Source organism: Tupaia chinensis, unplaced genomic scaffold, assembly GCF_000334495.1.
Source record: "Tupaia chinensis unplaced genomic scaffold, TupChi_1.0 Scaffold144110_1, whole genome shotgun sequence".
Lineage (NCBI taxonomy): Eukaryota > Metazoa > Chordata > Mammalia > Scandentia > Tupaiidae > Tupaia > Tupaia belangeri.
The window spans coordinates 246,785-263,857 of record NW_006203965.1 but is presented as its reverse complement, the minus strand read 5'-3'; the positions used below and the strand labels follow the sequence as shown (position 1 = coordinate 263,857).

Genomic DNA, 17,073 nt, shown 5'->3' with positions numbered 1-17,073 from the left:
TAGAGCATGTGCAGTTTTGGATTGGGTTCCCTTTTTGTGCCGTGTGCTTAGTGGCTCTTCTGGGAAACGTTGTCTTGCTGGTCATCATTCCAGCAGAGCGCAGCCTACACCAGCCTATGTACATCTTCCTGGCTGCTCTGGCAGCAACTGACGTAGGACTCTGTGCAGCCATTGCTCCCAAGATGTTGGCCATCTTTTGGTTTAGATCCTGCTCTATGACCTTTGATGCTTGCCTCGCCCAGCTGTTCTTCATCCATGCCTTACAGGGCATGGAGTCTGGCATCCTGCTGGCCATGGCCTTTGACCGCTACATTGCAATCTGTGATCCTTTGAGGCACACATCCATCCTCACACCTTCTGTCCTCGGTCGCGTGATAGTGGTGGTGGCAATTCGAGCAGCAGTGCTGGTTGTTCTCTTGCCTGTTCTAATCAAAAAGCTACATGTTTTCCATTCCACAGTCATTGCCCATTCTTACTGTGAACACATGGCTGTGGTCAAGCTGTCTGCAGAAGATGTCCGAATCAACAAAACATGTGGTCTTTTTGTGGGTTTTACCATTCTGGGATTTGACATGATTTTTATTGTTGTATCCTATGTCTTGATTTTTCAGGCTGTGTTTCGTCTACAGCAAAAGGCGGCACGGCTCAAAGCAATTAATACATGCACAGCTCATATTTTTGTCTTTCTTGAGTTTTATATTCTTGCCTTTTTCTCCTTCTTTAGCCACCGTTTTGGGCATGTTGCTCCCTCGACCCACATTCTTCTATCGACCATCTACCTCCTTGTGCCACCTGCACTCAACCCTATTGTCTATGGTGTAAAAAATATGGTAATTCGTAAGCGTGTGGCACAGATCTTCCTATAAATCATGGATCTCAGCAATGATCCATCAATCATTTATGGCCACAAAGAAGGTGCTCTTATTTGCTAGAGTTGGAGACAGTTTTAACTATGGACTCATTGTTCTGATTTCACATCATCAAGCTGGACCTTAAAGGCATTCATTTCCAAAGGTATAAATAGGTTGACATAAAACATATATCAGGTTTTATTTGAATATATTAGTTTTCCAATCTAATCTTTTTTAATTTACTTTTTTATTTCATTTTATTTTATACATTCAGTCACATTATCTAGGTTTCCAAGTGAATATTTCAACATGTGAACATTTTCCCTAGTCCAGTTGATAAAACTATAAAATATCTTCAACAGATCATACCACATATCTTTGTCCCATTAATGCTTTGCCTCTGTAATATAATCTAATCTTTATTGTTTGTTCTCTCTTATTTTCTTTGCATTGAATTTGCAGTTCTTTGCTTGTTGATAATAAATGTTCATTAAATGATTTTCAAAGTTTTTCTTTTGGGATACATGTATTTTCATCAATGAATTTATTAATCACTACCTTTGATGCATTCCCCATGCTTTGACATATTGTATTTTCAGTCTTATTAAATTAGAAAAAAAGTCAATATTCACTGTGACTTCTGTATTAAATCATGACATATTGAGTTATGTGCTGTTTGATTAACAAATATTTAAGTATTTTTGATAATTTTTGCTATTTATTGAGTTCTAGTTTAATTTTATTGAGATCATGAATATTGTTTTAGCTATACGTATTTGAATTGTATAAAAATTTGCTTTTTGTCCCAGTAAAAGATTTATTTTTGTATCATTAAAATGAACGTGTATTATGAAGTGGTTTGTTTAATGGATGCATGTGTAAGACAAGTAAATTGTTAGATAGATATAGATACATACAAATCAATGGTATTAATACCTCAAGAAATAAGAAAAAGAAGAAAAATTAAACATAAATAGAAAGTTGGAAATGATAATAATTAAACTGGTATAAATTAAATATTAAACAAATAATAGAATATAACTACAAAATCAGAAAGAGAGTGATATAAAGCAAGGAGTGAGAAAATACAGATCATTGACCTGAAGAAAGAAGGAGCCTCTCCAGGCTCCTGAACCATTTACGTATTACTACATAACACAGACGTTAAAGCATCAATAGTAGAATATGGTAAAAAGATGCATGCCAAGGAACACAATAATGTAAATAAACCAAAGAAAATTCTTTTTTAAGAGGGATTATTTGTTTAATTTATTATTATTGTTATTATTATTTTAATTTGCTATAGGACACATACACTTACAAGAGAGAAACAGAGAGAGGAAGAGAGAGAGAGAGACAGTGAGAACGCAAGCCACCACATATGGAACTCAAACTGTGGTTGGCCATGTGGAGTTCATCACCTCAATCAGCACTCCACCTTCTGGCCCCTAAATTAAGCATGATTCTTGAAAGACATAAATTTCAAAAATTCAAAATAAAGAAACAGAAAATCTCAATAGCTCTATTTTGATAAACAACTGAAGAGTTTAAATTTAATTTTTAGAAAGATAACCATGATTTCAATGCACACAATACACTGGATGTAGTACTTAAAAAACTGCAAGATATAGTAATTTGAAAACTTGAGTAAGAACTGTTAAAGTAGTCCTAGTGGGAAAATATAGAAATTCAAAGAATGGTATTTAATAGAGAGATGTGCAAAGTAAACACAGATACTTACCTCCCTGAAGTTCCTGGAGTTCCCTTTAACTCTGCTCTATAAGCCATTTTTCCACCGGTTTGCAGTTAGTAACACCTTGTGTCAGTATTGTTCATTTGTTACAATGAACCAATGAACAAATCTACATCGATACATTGTTATCACCCAAAGTACATGATTCATATTAGGTGTCATTCTTTGTGTTGTACATGGAAACACTGTAGTTTTATCACTTTTTTGTAAGCCTAAGAGTTTTATTTAAAACTAAGGCATATTCATAACTAAAATTTAGGAATAAAAAATAAGTTGTTTGATTAAAGTGAAGGTAAATAGTAAGAAATGAAAGAAGATGCATAAAATACTATACGAATTGTAAATCATTTAAAAAGTAATCACTTCAATGAAATCCAGCATGTATTTTTTGAGTGCCTCTGGAGTAGTTTCCATTTAATGCAATTCAAGAAGTGAAAGAAGAAGCCACATTTTTTAAGAAAAAAAGTTTAGTTTCACATATAAAATATTTATATTCTTTATAACTTTATTGTCAATATTGCCAGTAGCTTAATCATCAAAAACATTAAACTGAGTTTTTTGTAATAACAGACTTCCTTCTTACAAAAACTGACATATTTGAATAAAAGTCAGTGGGTCTTGGTAATAAGCTTTCAAGTATATAGAGTGTTGCATGTAGTTGCTTGTGTTTTTAGGAGACTGTGATGAAGGTTAAAGAGAACTTATATATATATAATTTTGAGACGTTTTTGCTATAGGGCTCATGCACTTGCCAGACAGACAGACAGAGTCAGAGAGACAGAAAGCGAGAAATCACACCCCAAGGGGGATGACCACGTCGCAATCCCTTCTCCTCCATTCTCCTCTCAGGATCTTAGGCACGCACACACACACGCCCGGCATGAGTTTTAAGCCACCGGGTCCAGGACGCAAACTGCGGTCGACTACATGGGAGTCCAGCGACATAGCCATTATGCTAACTGCTGGTCCCGAGAACTTATATTAATTTAAGTAATAGACTAGCAATGGGAAAATTTCCTCTTGGTGGAAACAGAATATTCTAAGAGTCACACAGTGTTTAAAGATCTGTTGGCTGGATTATTGCAATGTTAAACTAGTCTACGTTTACTTATTAACAGCTTGTCTTGCATATCAGTTCTCGTGAATAGGTGCAAAATTAGTTGATATGTTCATAGCGTATTAAATTGGCAATTTTGTCTTCTGTAAATTATTGACAATGTTCATTAATTTTTCAGCTACAGATTCTTCATGGGGAATTTTTGTGGGAATTTTCATGGGTTTCTTCCTTTATCTGAAAGTAAACACTACTCCCAGTTGCCTCAAGGATGGAAACAACATGTGCAGTAAGAGAGCTCTTTTCTGTCCATCAAGTTCTCAGCAAGCTTGATAAAACCCAACTGCTGCACAGAAAACACATCACTTTCACAGTGTCATTGGAATTGGGCATTTCCTATTATGTTTCCATTCTTCCCATTAAAATTCAATAATCTGTCTCAGTTCTATGGGAGAATCTTTAACGTATGAAAAACAGAACAATTATGTCCTCTCTGTACTATTCTGATACCATCTCTGCAAACAATTTGAGCATTATCAAGCAACTTTTACCCTTAGAGAACTGAGGACATGGTCACGAATTTTCTTGGTCCTAATACCATAAACAATGGGGTTAAGAAAGGGTGGTACCAGAAGGTACATATTGGCGATGAAGATGTGAATTTGGGGGGCCACATTGTGGCCAAAGCGGTGAGTCAGGAAGGTAAATACAGCTGTGGAGTAGAAAACAAGGATAACACAGACATGGGAGCCACATGTGCCTAGAGCTTTAAGACTTGCTTCTCGTGATGGAAGACTAAAGACTGCACGGAGGATTAGAACATAAGACACAGCAATGAAAAAGCCGTCACAGGAGCCGATGACAGAGGCCACACTGAGGCTGTAACGCTTAGTGGCTCCTGTGTCCACACATGCCAGCTTCACCACAGCCATGAACTCACAGTAGGTGTGGGCAATGATTCGTGTTCTGCAGTAGGGAAGCTGTCTGAGCAGGATGGGGTGTGGAGAAAAGAAGGCCACTCCACGGAAAACTACCATAGCTCCCATTTTGGCAATGCGACTGTGGGTGAGAATAGTAGTATGGCGTAGAGGATCACAGATGGCCACATAACGATCAATGGCCATGGCCAGGAAGAAGCCCGATTCCATGGTAGTAAAGCTATGGATGAAGAACATTTGAGTCAGGCAAGCATCAAAGGCAATGTCCTGGGCTCCAAGCCAGAAGAGACAGAGCATGCGGGGCAGTGTGGATGTAGAGAGCACCAGGTCAGTGACCGAGAGCATGCACAGGAAGAGGAACATTGGCTCATGGAGGCTTCGCTCTGCCCTCACCACAGCCAGGATGGTCACGTTCCCCACCACTGCCACCACATACATGGAACAGAAGGGAATCCCAATCCAGGCATGTAGGTGCTCTAGTCCTGGGATGCCCATCAGAAAGAAAGTGTCTGGAGACATCAAAGACATATTGGTTAGTCCCATGATGCTGCCACCATCTGTATTTTGTGAATGGAATCTTCTTCTTTAGGGCAAAAGTTTTCTGCCAAAGTCATTACAATCAAATCTGGAAACACATAAAAAATAAACCTGGAAGATTCCCAAAGCATCACATTAGAGAACTTTGAAGGTCGCAATTTAGAGTGATACTAGATAAAACTATACAATCAGACACAAAGTACTAATTGTAAATCCAGTCCTGAATCTTTTTTTATTTTCAGCCTTTTATGCATAGAAAAGATTAAAAACCACTTTCTAAACTCACAATTTCTTTTAATCATAGCCAAATTGCCTTTTGATAGAGACATCAGATTTTATAAATGGAAAAGATCTTAGAATTTATCTATCCCAGTTTCCTTCTTAATGTTGTCCTAAAATACAATTCTTGAGCTGACATTAGAATACTGCCAGGTATAATTATTATGGTTACACATTTCTTAGTCCATTTTATGTCTGTTTCTCCTCCTCCTGTCATAGCCCCAATCCCTAGGAGCCATGAGGCAGTACTGTCCCTTACACATGGAACTCTACAGGCTTCGGTGTCTTCTGTAGTCTTAAAATCTGAGGCTCCAGCCCTGTATCCACCAGCTTCTCTCTTCTTAAAAGTGAAATAGTTCCAATTTACATAGTCATTTACTTTAAGCCCAGTTTTCAGAAATCTAAAAATATATTTTTTTAATTTGCCAGAGGGCCTGTGCCTTCACTAGAGAGAGACAGAGAAAGAGGGAGATGAAAGCACCACATCAATGGGGAGTGGTCACATTGCAATCTCTTCTCCATTTCTCCATACTGTCAGGATTTGGGGCATGCACACACTTACGCCTCCAGTGTTTTTCAAGCAGCTGGGACTGGGATTTGAGGAACTGTCAGTCACGTGAGGTCCAGCTCCCTTATACCATGGGGCCAGCCCCAGAAATCAAAGGCTTCTGTACATTACTGTGTGTATTATGTTTCTTAACTTTTGTTGCTTATAAAATACATCAGTCATGTCAGAGATTAATGTACCCAGAATCTATTTTGAATTTTACATATCATTGTAATCTTAGTTAACTTTCATCTGAAGAAAAAAAAGAAAAATAATTTTAGATGCTCCTAATAAAAAAGACATTGTTCTCATATCTTTATTTATATTTATTGTTATCTGGAAACACATTGAACTAAATATAGTTCTTTTTCCCCAATTTCACTAATCTGGAGTGTTACAGATAATGCAATGATATAATAGGAAAATGACTGAGACACAAAAATTCTAACATAACATTTAATGACAATCCAACTATTTTCATTAGACAAATTTGACAAATTTATTGTTTGTCACATGTTAAATATAGTCAGCTATAACCTATCAATATTTTGTATAATTTTTAAGGTCAACATCCTCAAGATGATTTTAAGCAAATATTTTAAAAATTAGACTTTTCACTTAAACTTGGTAAGGTGTATTATCTTAGAAAATACTTTTAAATAATCATAGTCAAGTTCCTGTTATTATTAAACATTTTTCATGTTCAGACCTTAAATTTAATCCACAATCTGCAGATTTTATAGGTATATATTCTACATCTACATCAAAGTAGCTGAAATATAATCTTGAAATAAGTTTAAGTCAATAACAATGTTTTTGTATATCTTTCTTGAAATTTTGATTTATCTTTTAAGCAACATACCCTTTGTGATGTTTATTAGTTAACTAAAGATATATTGAATTTAATAGTGATGAGATTGGAAATATAGAACGCTGTATATTCTAGTGTAATTTGTAAAGTCTAGCCAGTGTCTCATTAATTAAACAAAAATATGACTTGCATTATCGAGTATTTTGGGGTGGGTATAGAGCATATGAAACTGATTAGACATGTGGTTAAAAATATTACTAAAATTATTTGGAAATTTTCCACCTGATCTGTGCTTTATAAAATGATTATTTATTTTATACTTTTAATTATTTACACTTTGTCAGAAGGGATAAAGCTTAATAAGCCTTAAAATATAGCAACTATCTCAGCAATGCCATTCTGTTTTTTTTAATTTTCTTTCTTCTGATTTCATTGTCAATGTCAGTTTTTTTCCTATGCCCTTCTATTAAATTCACTTATTTCCATAATTAAGTTTAAGTTTCCCTCTGCTTACTATCTCTTATTTCTCAGTTACTCAGTCTATAAAGTGTATATCTTCACTACCTACTCTTTCTATATCCCCAGCAGAGTAAGAGCAAAATTCTAACTATTTCTCAAATGTACCATATTTGTAAAATTGTGAATGTTTTATACTCTTTTGATTGCAACCTCTCGCCCCCTTTTTCATTTCTTTTCACAAAATATTGCTCATCTTGTAGCAGTAATTTAGATCCCAAGTCATTTCCTCACAGACTCTTCACTGAATTACTTCTGGGAGACATTTGCACAGATTACTCTGTGTTCACATGTTCGTACATTCTTTGACATTTCTAATAGACGTCCAATTGTGACATATTATATTTACTAACATATTGTTATTATGACGTCTGTCTCACAATATCGAACTTTCCTCGGCTTAGAAACTGTAGCATAATGAGGTTATTCCTATGAACCAATCCAAAAACTCGTATGGAATGATGCTTCTTAACAGGAAAACGCTCGTGGTCGCATAATCTAGGGGCTCCAAACCATGCTGTTAATTATTGTTTGTTCTATGCCACTTCCCCAAACTTTCATCAATGCAATGGTATTTCTAGAATTTAGTTAGATTTATACAAGATGCCTATATACCAGCATTGAGACAAGTGTCCCTGCCACCTCTTTGTACAGTGAAATAAAAGAACTTTTGCTCCTTGCCAGATCTTTCTCACTGGTTTGCTCTGCCATGATTTCCAGATAGGACTCTAGGAATAGGGAGACAGCAATTCAATGAAGGTTGATTCCGAGCCAATTAATGCTTCACTGGGTTTTTTTTTTTTTTAATTACCCAGATCTCCACTTCCAGAATAACTGAACCTATTTACATTTCTCTGCTCCCAGAACATCTTTTTAAATTATCACTTATTCAGAAAAGAGCTACCCAACTGTACTTACACATGTCTATAGAGGTGAAGAAGCAGATTTTTATGCATCTGAAATTTTCTCATATATAATCATAAATTATAGTAGCTAGAGATTCAAGCACACAAGGTATTTCAATTTGTTTTCTAATACTTTGCAAACACTCCTTTAAGCACACCTCTTCACTACTCAAATAAGTGCATTCAATATCCACAGATGCATTTAAATAAATTCCCATTCACAAACACAAGTAAAACACATTGTTGCACCTAATAAAACATACTGTGATTTTTTTTCATCAGACTCATTTGTATGTCTACCCTTTTATACCCAATGACTGGGTATAAAAGTGGTAGGCAGAAAGATAAAAGCAACTCTTTTTTTTAGAAAATCTATTTGGGAGATACTTTTATGTCTCTCAAATTTCAGCGTGTCTAAAATTTTTCTATATTTTATACCTTTTCTTATCTCTAAAGATTAACTGGCTTGAATATTAATTATATCTAATATAATAATAGCTAATATGCCTAATAGAATGTAGTGGTCTGGACTGTTTCTAAAAAAAAAAAAAAAATTGGATTCCATCCCTGAAACCCACCCCCTATTTTCCACCCTCCTCTGCTGCTGTCTCTAGTATCCACAGTTGCTCTCTAAGGCTGTATACTTTCCAGTCTTTCAGTTTCTGACAGAGTGCAGACATTTGGTATATATTAACTGGTTCTGTGTAGAGCCTCTTTTTCATAGTCTATTTTGCTGACAGAGTGCAGACATTTGGTATATATTAAATGGTTCTGTGTATTGCCTCTTTTTCATAGTCTATTTTACTCCACTTAGCATTAAATCTTCCACATTCATCCACTTTATATCGAATACCAAGGTTTCATTTTTTTATTGACTGGGTAGTCCTCATAATGGGAAAATTCACTCTATATGCTATAAAGTTATAGAGTGATTAAATGTAAAAATAAGTAATAATAATAATTTTTTTAAAAAAAAAAGAAAGTGGAAAGATAGGGCTGGCTACTGCTTGTTCTTGCCCAAATCATTCCCTCAAGGAAGAGTCACACACATTTTTCACCTTACTCCTCCATATTTTTCCACCCACGAAAGGTACCGTGATTTATCAACCTCTGATGCTAAATAGAGGAAAGCAGGAATTCTCTGCTCACAGTTGTCTCTGTCCTACCTAAGCAGATTTAATGATACTTTAATTCTGATTTGGAGTAACTATGGCTCTGTCCTTTTTAAACTTTGGCTCACCAATGAGTTGACTACATAGCAGTTATTACCTCAGTCTACTTCTCCTTCTTGGTATATACCTATGGTCTTATTCTTAACTTTACAGAAGATAGTCAAAGGACTGCACATTACCTTTCTGAGTATCTCATAATTCTGTAAGTGCAGATGTTGGAATGTCATCCTCTCCTCTCTTTTCCTGTCCTGTATCTCTAACTTAACTCACACAAATTGAAAACTCCAGTGATCCACTGTCTACAAGGATCAGTTGCAAAGAAGTGCATCTGGTGAACATGACCTGGAGCTCAACTGACTCTAGATCCCAATTCACTAAAGGTTGTAGGTGGCAAGGGAATCAGTGTCCCTCTGGGATAAGGGGCCTTTTCCCAAACTAAAAACTTACCTTTCTTTTAGGGGAATAATTACCATAAACTAACTCTTAAGATAATAAATAAAGATATTATGGTTTCCCAAAAGTCTACTGCATGTTTTGGTATGGAATGTATTTGCTGAATATATAAGGAAAAACATAAAACCGTAAAACTAAGGAAATAGATTATACTCGTGTACTGAAAGACCTCATCTGATAGGTCCTATGCTGAGTGCTTAAAAATCCCTTCGCTCACTTGATTTTTTAAAACAGCCTTTGGAAACAAACCAACAAAAAGTACCACTACACAGATGAAAAAACAGAAAGACTGATAGATTTAAAGAGTTGTGCAAAGTTTTACAGCTGATAGAGTGCGACATCAGGAACCCAATCCAGATATCCGTGGTTCTGTATTTAACTTTCTTAATCACTCTTACTAGGTTTCAGAAATGGCATATGCCTGAATCAAACCTACACTCTTTGTTATCCAAAGCAATTAATTCCAATGGTTATAAGTGACAACATCCAAAGTGATTGGCAAGAGCCTTTAAAATCTGGCCCCTCCTCTCCTCTGGCATGGCTTTCAGCTCTACAACTCATCCTCAAGTTTTCAAGTCTCAGCCATTTTGGAGAGTTTTTTTGGTGCTATGTTCTTTGAAAGATTGATTCATGATTTTGCTTCTACCTCTAATATTCTTCCCCATTTTTCTTGTTTATGCCTTCCCAGTTTCCTGTTCATTTTAAGGTTACAGGTGGGATGGAGGTTAGGTGGCTGGATCCCACATGACTAACTGTACCGTTGGAGTTCTAGACCCAGCAACTTGAAAATGACTCTAAGTGTGAGTTTGCGTATGCCCTAAATCCTGAGGAGAAGGGATTGCAAAATGGCCATGCCCTTTTTGGTGTGATTTCTCATCCTCTCTCTCCCTCTCTCTCTGTCTCTCTCTCTTTGTCTCTCTTTCTGGTGAGTACATGTATCCGATAGTAGATACTAAAGGAAAAAAAAAACTAGGAAAAAAACTAAATAATAATAATAATAATAATAATAAGGTTACAGATAGAACATCATGACCTCTCTTCACCGCCGCCATTTTGACTGAGGGGAGTCGGGTTCCGAGTCAGCTGGAGGCGGTGGTCGTGGCTGGTACGGATGGTGTCGGCCCATGCTAGGCCCCTCCAAATTCGCCTGGCTTTGGGCCACAGCTCTCTGCATAACTTCACAAAGGAGAGCTATCTTGCGACCGTCCTCTCCTCTAGAGATGGCCAATGTGCTCTGTAACAGAGTCAGACTGGTTTCCTATCTCCCAGGATTTTGCTCTTTGGTTAAAAGGGTTGTCGATCCCAAAGACTTTTCAACTGCAGGATCTTCAGGTTCTGATGAGTCTCATGTGGACTTTTCGGGAAATCTTACCACACACTCAAGATGTATGAGGGAGCTATGTAATTCTCTTATAGTATTATATCGGGGAGTCAGAGGGGGGTCACTTCCCAGCAAGGCTATCACAGTCCCGGAGCGAATAGCAAGCGGCCTTGCCGACATGCTAAGTGACCCAAGCTTGTTCCAAGGTCGGGGGGCATTCAGTAGCGGCCTTGCCAACTTACTGAACTGACCGGAAGCGATGCTCAAAGGTCAAAGGGCTCAGACGGGTCCTGGAGCCCCACCGGGTTGGACTCCTCCAATCAGTGGTGCTAAGGAAATCTGCTATGCTCTTCGAGCTGAAGGCTATTGGGCTGACTTTATTGACCCATCATCTGATTGAGCATTTTTTGGAGCATATACAAACAGCACTCTTTTTGAAACAGATGAGCACTATTGGCATTTAGGAGTCTCTGTTGGTGATCTTGACTGCTATAAAGTGATTCGTCATAGTCTTTGGGGTACCCTTGTAGTTGTAGGAAGTATCTTCACTAATGCAACACCAGACAGCCATATTATGAAGAAATTAAGTGGGAACTAGCTGTAATGTCTACTTATTTGCTATACAATTGGGTTGATATATAAACACTGTCAAAGACTTCCATTTAAAAAATATACTTATCTCGCGGTATTTATTGCAACATTTACGAATTTACAACTTTGGCAAGTGGGAGTTTTGAAATCATAAATGTTCATGTTATCATTGAATACATGTTGAACTCATGCACGTTGTATAGAATGTGGTCATGAACATGTAACCAGGGTATGATCTCTTTCTGTACCTTCTCCCCTTTACTGGAAAAACCTGTTCCAATTATTTTTCTCCAAAAATAAATCACAATTTGGTTATATAAATAAAAAAAGAACATCATGACCTCAAGGGAGAGTTATGAAGAAGATGTCATTATTTTAATAAATTTTTATAAATTTGCCAGAGGGCATGGGCATTCATTGAAGAGAGACAAAGAAAGAGAGAGAGAAAGCAAGAAAACACCCCAGCAGGTAGGCGCCATATGGTGAGCTTTCCTCCCCGTCTCTCTTTTCCCTATTTCCATGAAACCTAACTGCTGCTTTGACTGGGCCCTGTGAAAATCTCATGACTTTTTTCTTATTTTACAAAACTGTCTCATGGCTGGGGCTGTTCCAGAGGTAGGCACCCCTTTCTCCCACATCACTATCATAAGATCAGAGGCATTAAATTAATATACACTGTCTAGTGATTCGCCAGCTGATAGCCTGACCTTTATTGTAGTTCTTGACATTATTTACAGAAACCACATCCTACCTCGAAGCCGGGGAGTCTATGTTGATCATACAGGTGATGTATACACTCTTTGATCTTAACGTGTGTAACCTGGACCTGTGCTCAATGATGGCATGGACCATTCTCCACCTGCCTACAGTAGAGTGTCCTGTCCTGCTTACGTAAACAGACTCATGTCTTCCCTTGCTGGGCCTCTACATGTATCCTGTGGGACCAGTAAATATTATGGGCATGTTCTCTAAGGTTTGGGGCTCCCCCAGTTCAATCCTCCATGGGGCATGGTCATGCTGAAATCCCTTCTTTCTCTCCTTACTTTCAGAATTTTGGGCATTCATGCACACCTGGTGTGTTTTTCAAGCCACTGGGTCTAGGAATCATATTGAATGGTTATTTATGTGGGATCTAGCCACCTTAACCACTATGACACTGAGCTGTTATTTTATTTCTTTTACACCTGCTGTGTGTCTCCCAGGTCTGAATAAGGAATTATTGCACCTCTGTTGTGTATGTTAGTTGCTAGGCCATTTATCCTCTTCTGAAAGTGTTCTTGTTTCAGTTCCTCATGATGTCACTTACCTACGTTTTCTATTTCTTCATCTCTTCTCCTCTAAAGGTCTTGTACCCTATCCTGCTATAGGAGTATCTCCCATTCTATACCCTAGATATCATCACTAATAGTAACATAAACCTTTCCACAATCTCACGTTTAGGTCATACATTTTCCACCTACTATCTCACAACTTTCCATCTGCTTCCCTCCTGTGCTGCATCTTCAAATACTCATTGTTACTTCTCACCTCAAACCCTCACTCTGCTTTAGTAAGTGTAAAATACATCAACTATTTTTTAAAATTTATTTTAATTTATTATTATTATTGTTATTCTTTTTTATTTGACAAGAGAGACAGAAAGAGAGAGAGAGAAAGTGAGAAAGCTAGCCGCCAGATCCGACACTCACACCACAGTCAGCCATATGGGACTCCAGCACCTTAATCACCACACTACTTTCCAGCCCCTCAACTTTTACATGTGCCCTAAATTCCCTTTCCTCTCTCATGTGATCATACTCTCTCAGATGCAGTCATCTTAATTAATTTATTTTGAATATGCATACTAGGTGTTCTGAAACAGAGATATATTAAGTTTAGATTTCTTATTATATATCTCATGGTAAATAATAAATACATGAGCTCCTCTTTATCCTTGTCTTTATGTGATATAAGAGATTATTTGTCCCGTAGAAGTACCTACACAGCCCATAGGCAAAGAATGTGTGCTTTTAAAGTGAAAGGAGGAAAAACCCCCACCCCTCCCTTTCCCATCATCTATCAAAAGGGTTTCCTTGTTACTAAAAAACCTTGGTATGTAAATGTATTCTCTCCAGAAGCCATATAGTCTCAGGTGTCTTGTCTTCTAACACCCAGAGATGGATTCAAGTTCTTGAGCCTCATTAGTTCTCTTTAAATCATAATACAGGGGCTAGGCCTGAAGTGTGGTAGTAATGGTGGCTGAGGTTATCTGCTGAGGTTTGAGTTCCAGACCTGGTAACAGGAGAAACATGACAGACATGTGTGTGCAAGTGTCCAAAATCCTGAAAAGAGAGATAAAGGGAAAGTGATTATGGTGTAGCCATCCCCTATAGGGTGTGTTTTTTCACTCTCCCTCATCCCCAAGGACGAGTATGCCCTCTGGTAAATTATTTTTTTAAAAAAGAAAAGGAATACATAAAACAAATGCTCCCTTAAGGACCCAGTGACCTGTTCTTGACTGTAACTTTATGGCATTTGAAAGCATAATTAAGAAGTTCTAATACACTTCATATCACAGCAGCAGTTTAATAGACAAATGGAAAATATAATTCGCATAACATGGGACATTATAGAGTTTGAGGATTTGGGGGCTGATCAAGAAAAAAATATAAGATCACGAAAACACGTAAACTTTGTGTGGGTGTTGCTTTCACAGGTGGGGAGGAGAGGAATGTCCCTCAGAGTATAAGACTGCCTAGGACCAATTAATCCCAAATGGACAAGACTTGGTCAGTACTTCCAACTTCTCTGTTACTTGTCCCTACTTTTAGCCCACTTCTAGCTTCTACATGTAAATAACCTCCATTCAAAGAATATCTGCAATATTTTAAGTGTCCCTGTTTCCTGTAAATTTTCCCAATCCCCTTGAAGACTTTGTCTCAGCTGATAATCATTGCTAGGGAGAGCTCTAAATAGTCTACCTTTAGTTGATTTCTAGGTCCATACCTTTATAAAGTTTTTCTTTGTCTTTTTAAGAGAGATTTTTGATATAGGACATGTGCACACTTACCAGAGTGTCAGACAGAAAGTGAGAAATCACTCTCCCAGGGGGAATGGACATGTAATCTCTTCTCTTCTCAGCATTTTGGACCCCCACACATGAGTCTATCATGAGTTTCAAGCCACCGGTTCCAGGACTTGAACTTCAGTTGACCATGTTATGGTCCAGTAATGTAACCATTACACCATCTGCTGGTCCCAACACCTGTATAAATTTTTTAGTGTTTTAAGTGATTATTAGTTTCATATAAATTTAAAAGATTATGACTTTTGGTTGCTTGAAATGTCTTTCATTATGAAATAACCATTACTATGCTTAGCAATGTTAACATTTTAAATACTATTATGTCCATTATTAATAGAACAATTGAAGTTTATTATTATTATTATTATTATTCACACATTAAATCGCTATACATCATTTAGATTGTGAAGAGACTTTACCCAACATGATACACACCTCAGTCCAGCCTAGTTGAGACGATTATACACATCCTCAATGATTCAGGTTTTAAAAAAAATAATTGTTTATTTAATTTATTATTATTATTTCATTTGCGGAAGGGCAAATTAAAGTTGCACTCACCAGAGAGAGACAAAGAGAGAAAAAGAGAGCGAGAAAGTGAGAATGCAAGTCACCAGGTTCAGTACTCAAACTGCGGTCAGCCATGTGAGAGCCCACTGCCTTAACCACCACACCACCTGCTAGGAGATAAAATTGTTTTATTAATTTAATTTTATATTTATTATTGCTAATGTATATAGATAAATTGATTTTTGTATATTAGTTTTTTACTCTGAAATTTGGTGAATTTCCTGTTAGCTCTAGTAGACTTTTTTGTGGATTCATTAAGATTTTCTACATGCAAGACTGTCATGTGCAAGCCTGAGATTGCTACAAGAGCACAGTCATTGCTAAGGTTAAATTTGTACTTTTCCCACATGACTATAAACCTATGTTCGATTTCAGTCTTCTCAAATTATCCTAATGTCAGTGTCATCTATTTTTTAGCATGATCATTATTGTGTATATATATATATATAGATATAGATATAAATATCTATATATATATAATGCATAAAATCATAAATATTAACAGTATCATCATTTTAGATATAATTAGTGAGAGGTAAAGTAAGTACTACTATGCTAATTTTCTACCCATGTGAAATGTGTTAAGTAATACACTTTTTAATATTTTTTAATTTTTACATTTTTTAAATTTCATTTTCTTTTATACATTAGATCACATTATTTAACTTAAAAAGTGAATATTTCAACAGGTGAACATTTCTCCCTAGTCCAGTTGATAAAACTGTAAAATATCTTCAACAGATAATACCACATTTCTTTGTCTCATTAACGCTTTGCCTCCCTATTTTTCTTCTAAATGCCCATTCTCAGACCTATTTACATCCATATATTGTGTTTCTATATCCTTTAGTCAGTCAGTTTCAGTCATAGAGTGTGGACACTCGGTATATATTAAGTGGGGACATACAATGTCAGTTTCTTTTATACATCCAATCACATATAACACTTAACTTGCAAAGTGAGTATTCCAACATGTATACATTTCTCATCAATCCAGTTGAGAATATTACACACGTTAGCTTCAACAGATAATAACCCATTTCTTTGTCCCTCTCTGCTTTTCTCCTTAATGTCCTTCATCAGTCTCTCTCTCTTCACCCACCTCTTCCCACACTGCATCTGGTATTTATAAACATTTCCTATGTTTCTATATCCTCTAGTCATTCAGTTTCAGCTATAGAGTGTGGACAGTCGTTATATGCTAAATGGACACATACAATGTCTCTCCTTCATATCCTGGCTTGCCTCACTCAGCAGTAAATCTTCCATTTTCATCGACTTTCTTTCAAAAGCCAAGGTCTTCTTATTTTTTATGCCTGAGTAGTATTCCGTAGAGTATATGGAATACAGTAGAAATATGCCAGATGTTAAGCAGTTATTTCTAGAAGTAAGAAAAGAAAAGATTTCATGGTCCAACTTCTGTGTTACAATCGATAGTATACTGAATTGTAGACCTGGAAGCCACATGCCAACCATGGTTGCAGTCCCTGGCTCAGCTGGCCTGAAACACTCTAGGCATATGAAAAATCAACAGCTGCAATGTGTTTATTTATATCTTTGTATGTGTTTCTGCCAAAGGTATGGTCTTGTTTTTATTTCTTTTTCTTTTTGTTTTTCTGTTTTCTTTTTTTTCTTTTCTTTCTTTCTTTCTTTCCTTTCTCTCCCTCCCTTCCTTCCTTCCTTCCTTCCTTCCTTCCTTCCTTCCTTCCTT

General features: G+C 36.7%; 1 protein-coding gene, 1 long non-coding RNA gene and 1 pseudogene across 2 annotated transcripts; 2 read left to right on the top strand and 1 right to left on the bottom strand.

Annotated features, from left to right (window-relative positions):
* The window catches only part of LOC102497676 (olfactory receptor 52A1-like), a 935-nt pseudogene extending 69 nt beyond the window's left edge, over nucleotides 1-866 (top strand).
* A 2,195-nt stretch (nucleotides 867-3,061) lies between these two features.
* On the top strand, nucleotides 3,062-11,549 carry LOC114005616 (uncharacterized). The gene is made up of 3 exons (XR_003547445.1): nucleotides 3,062-3,074; nucleotides 6,629-6,632; nucleotides 11,462-11,549. It is a non-coding gene; the product is annotated as an uncharacterized LOC114005616 (long non-coding RNA).
* LOC102497256 (olfactory receptor 52M1) lies at nucleotides 4,195-5,139 on the bottom strand. Its single transcript, XM_006165963.1, has one exon. The coding sequence runs from the start codon at nucleotides 5,137-5,139 to the stop codon at nucleotides 4,195-4,197; it is 945 nt and encodes a 314-aa protein (XP_006166025.1).
* Nucleotides 11,550-17,073: the final 5,524 nt, after the last annotated feature.

Bases quoted from the DNA above. Each gene is read 5' to 3' on its own strand.
- LOC102497256 (XM_006165963.1), bottom strand. From the start codon at position 5,139: ATGGGACTAACCAATATGTCTTTGATGTCTCCAGACACTTTCTTTCTG.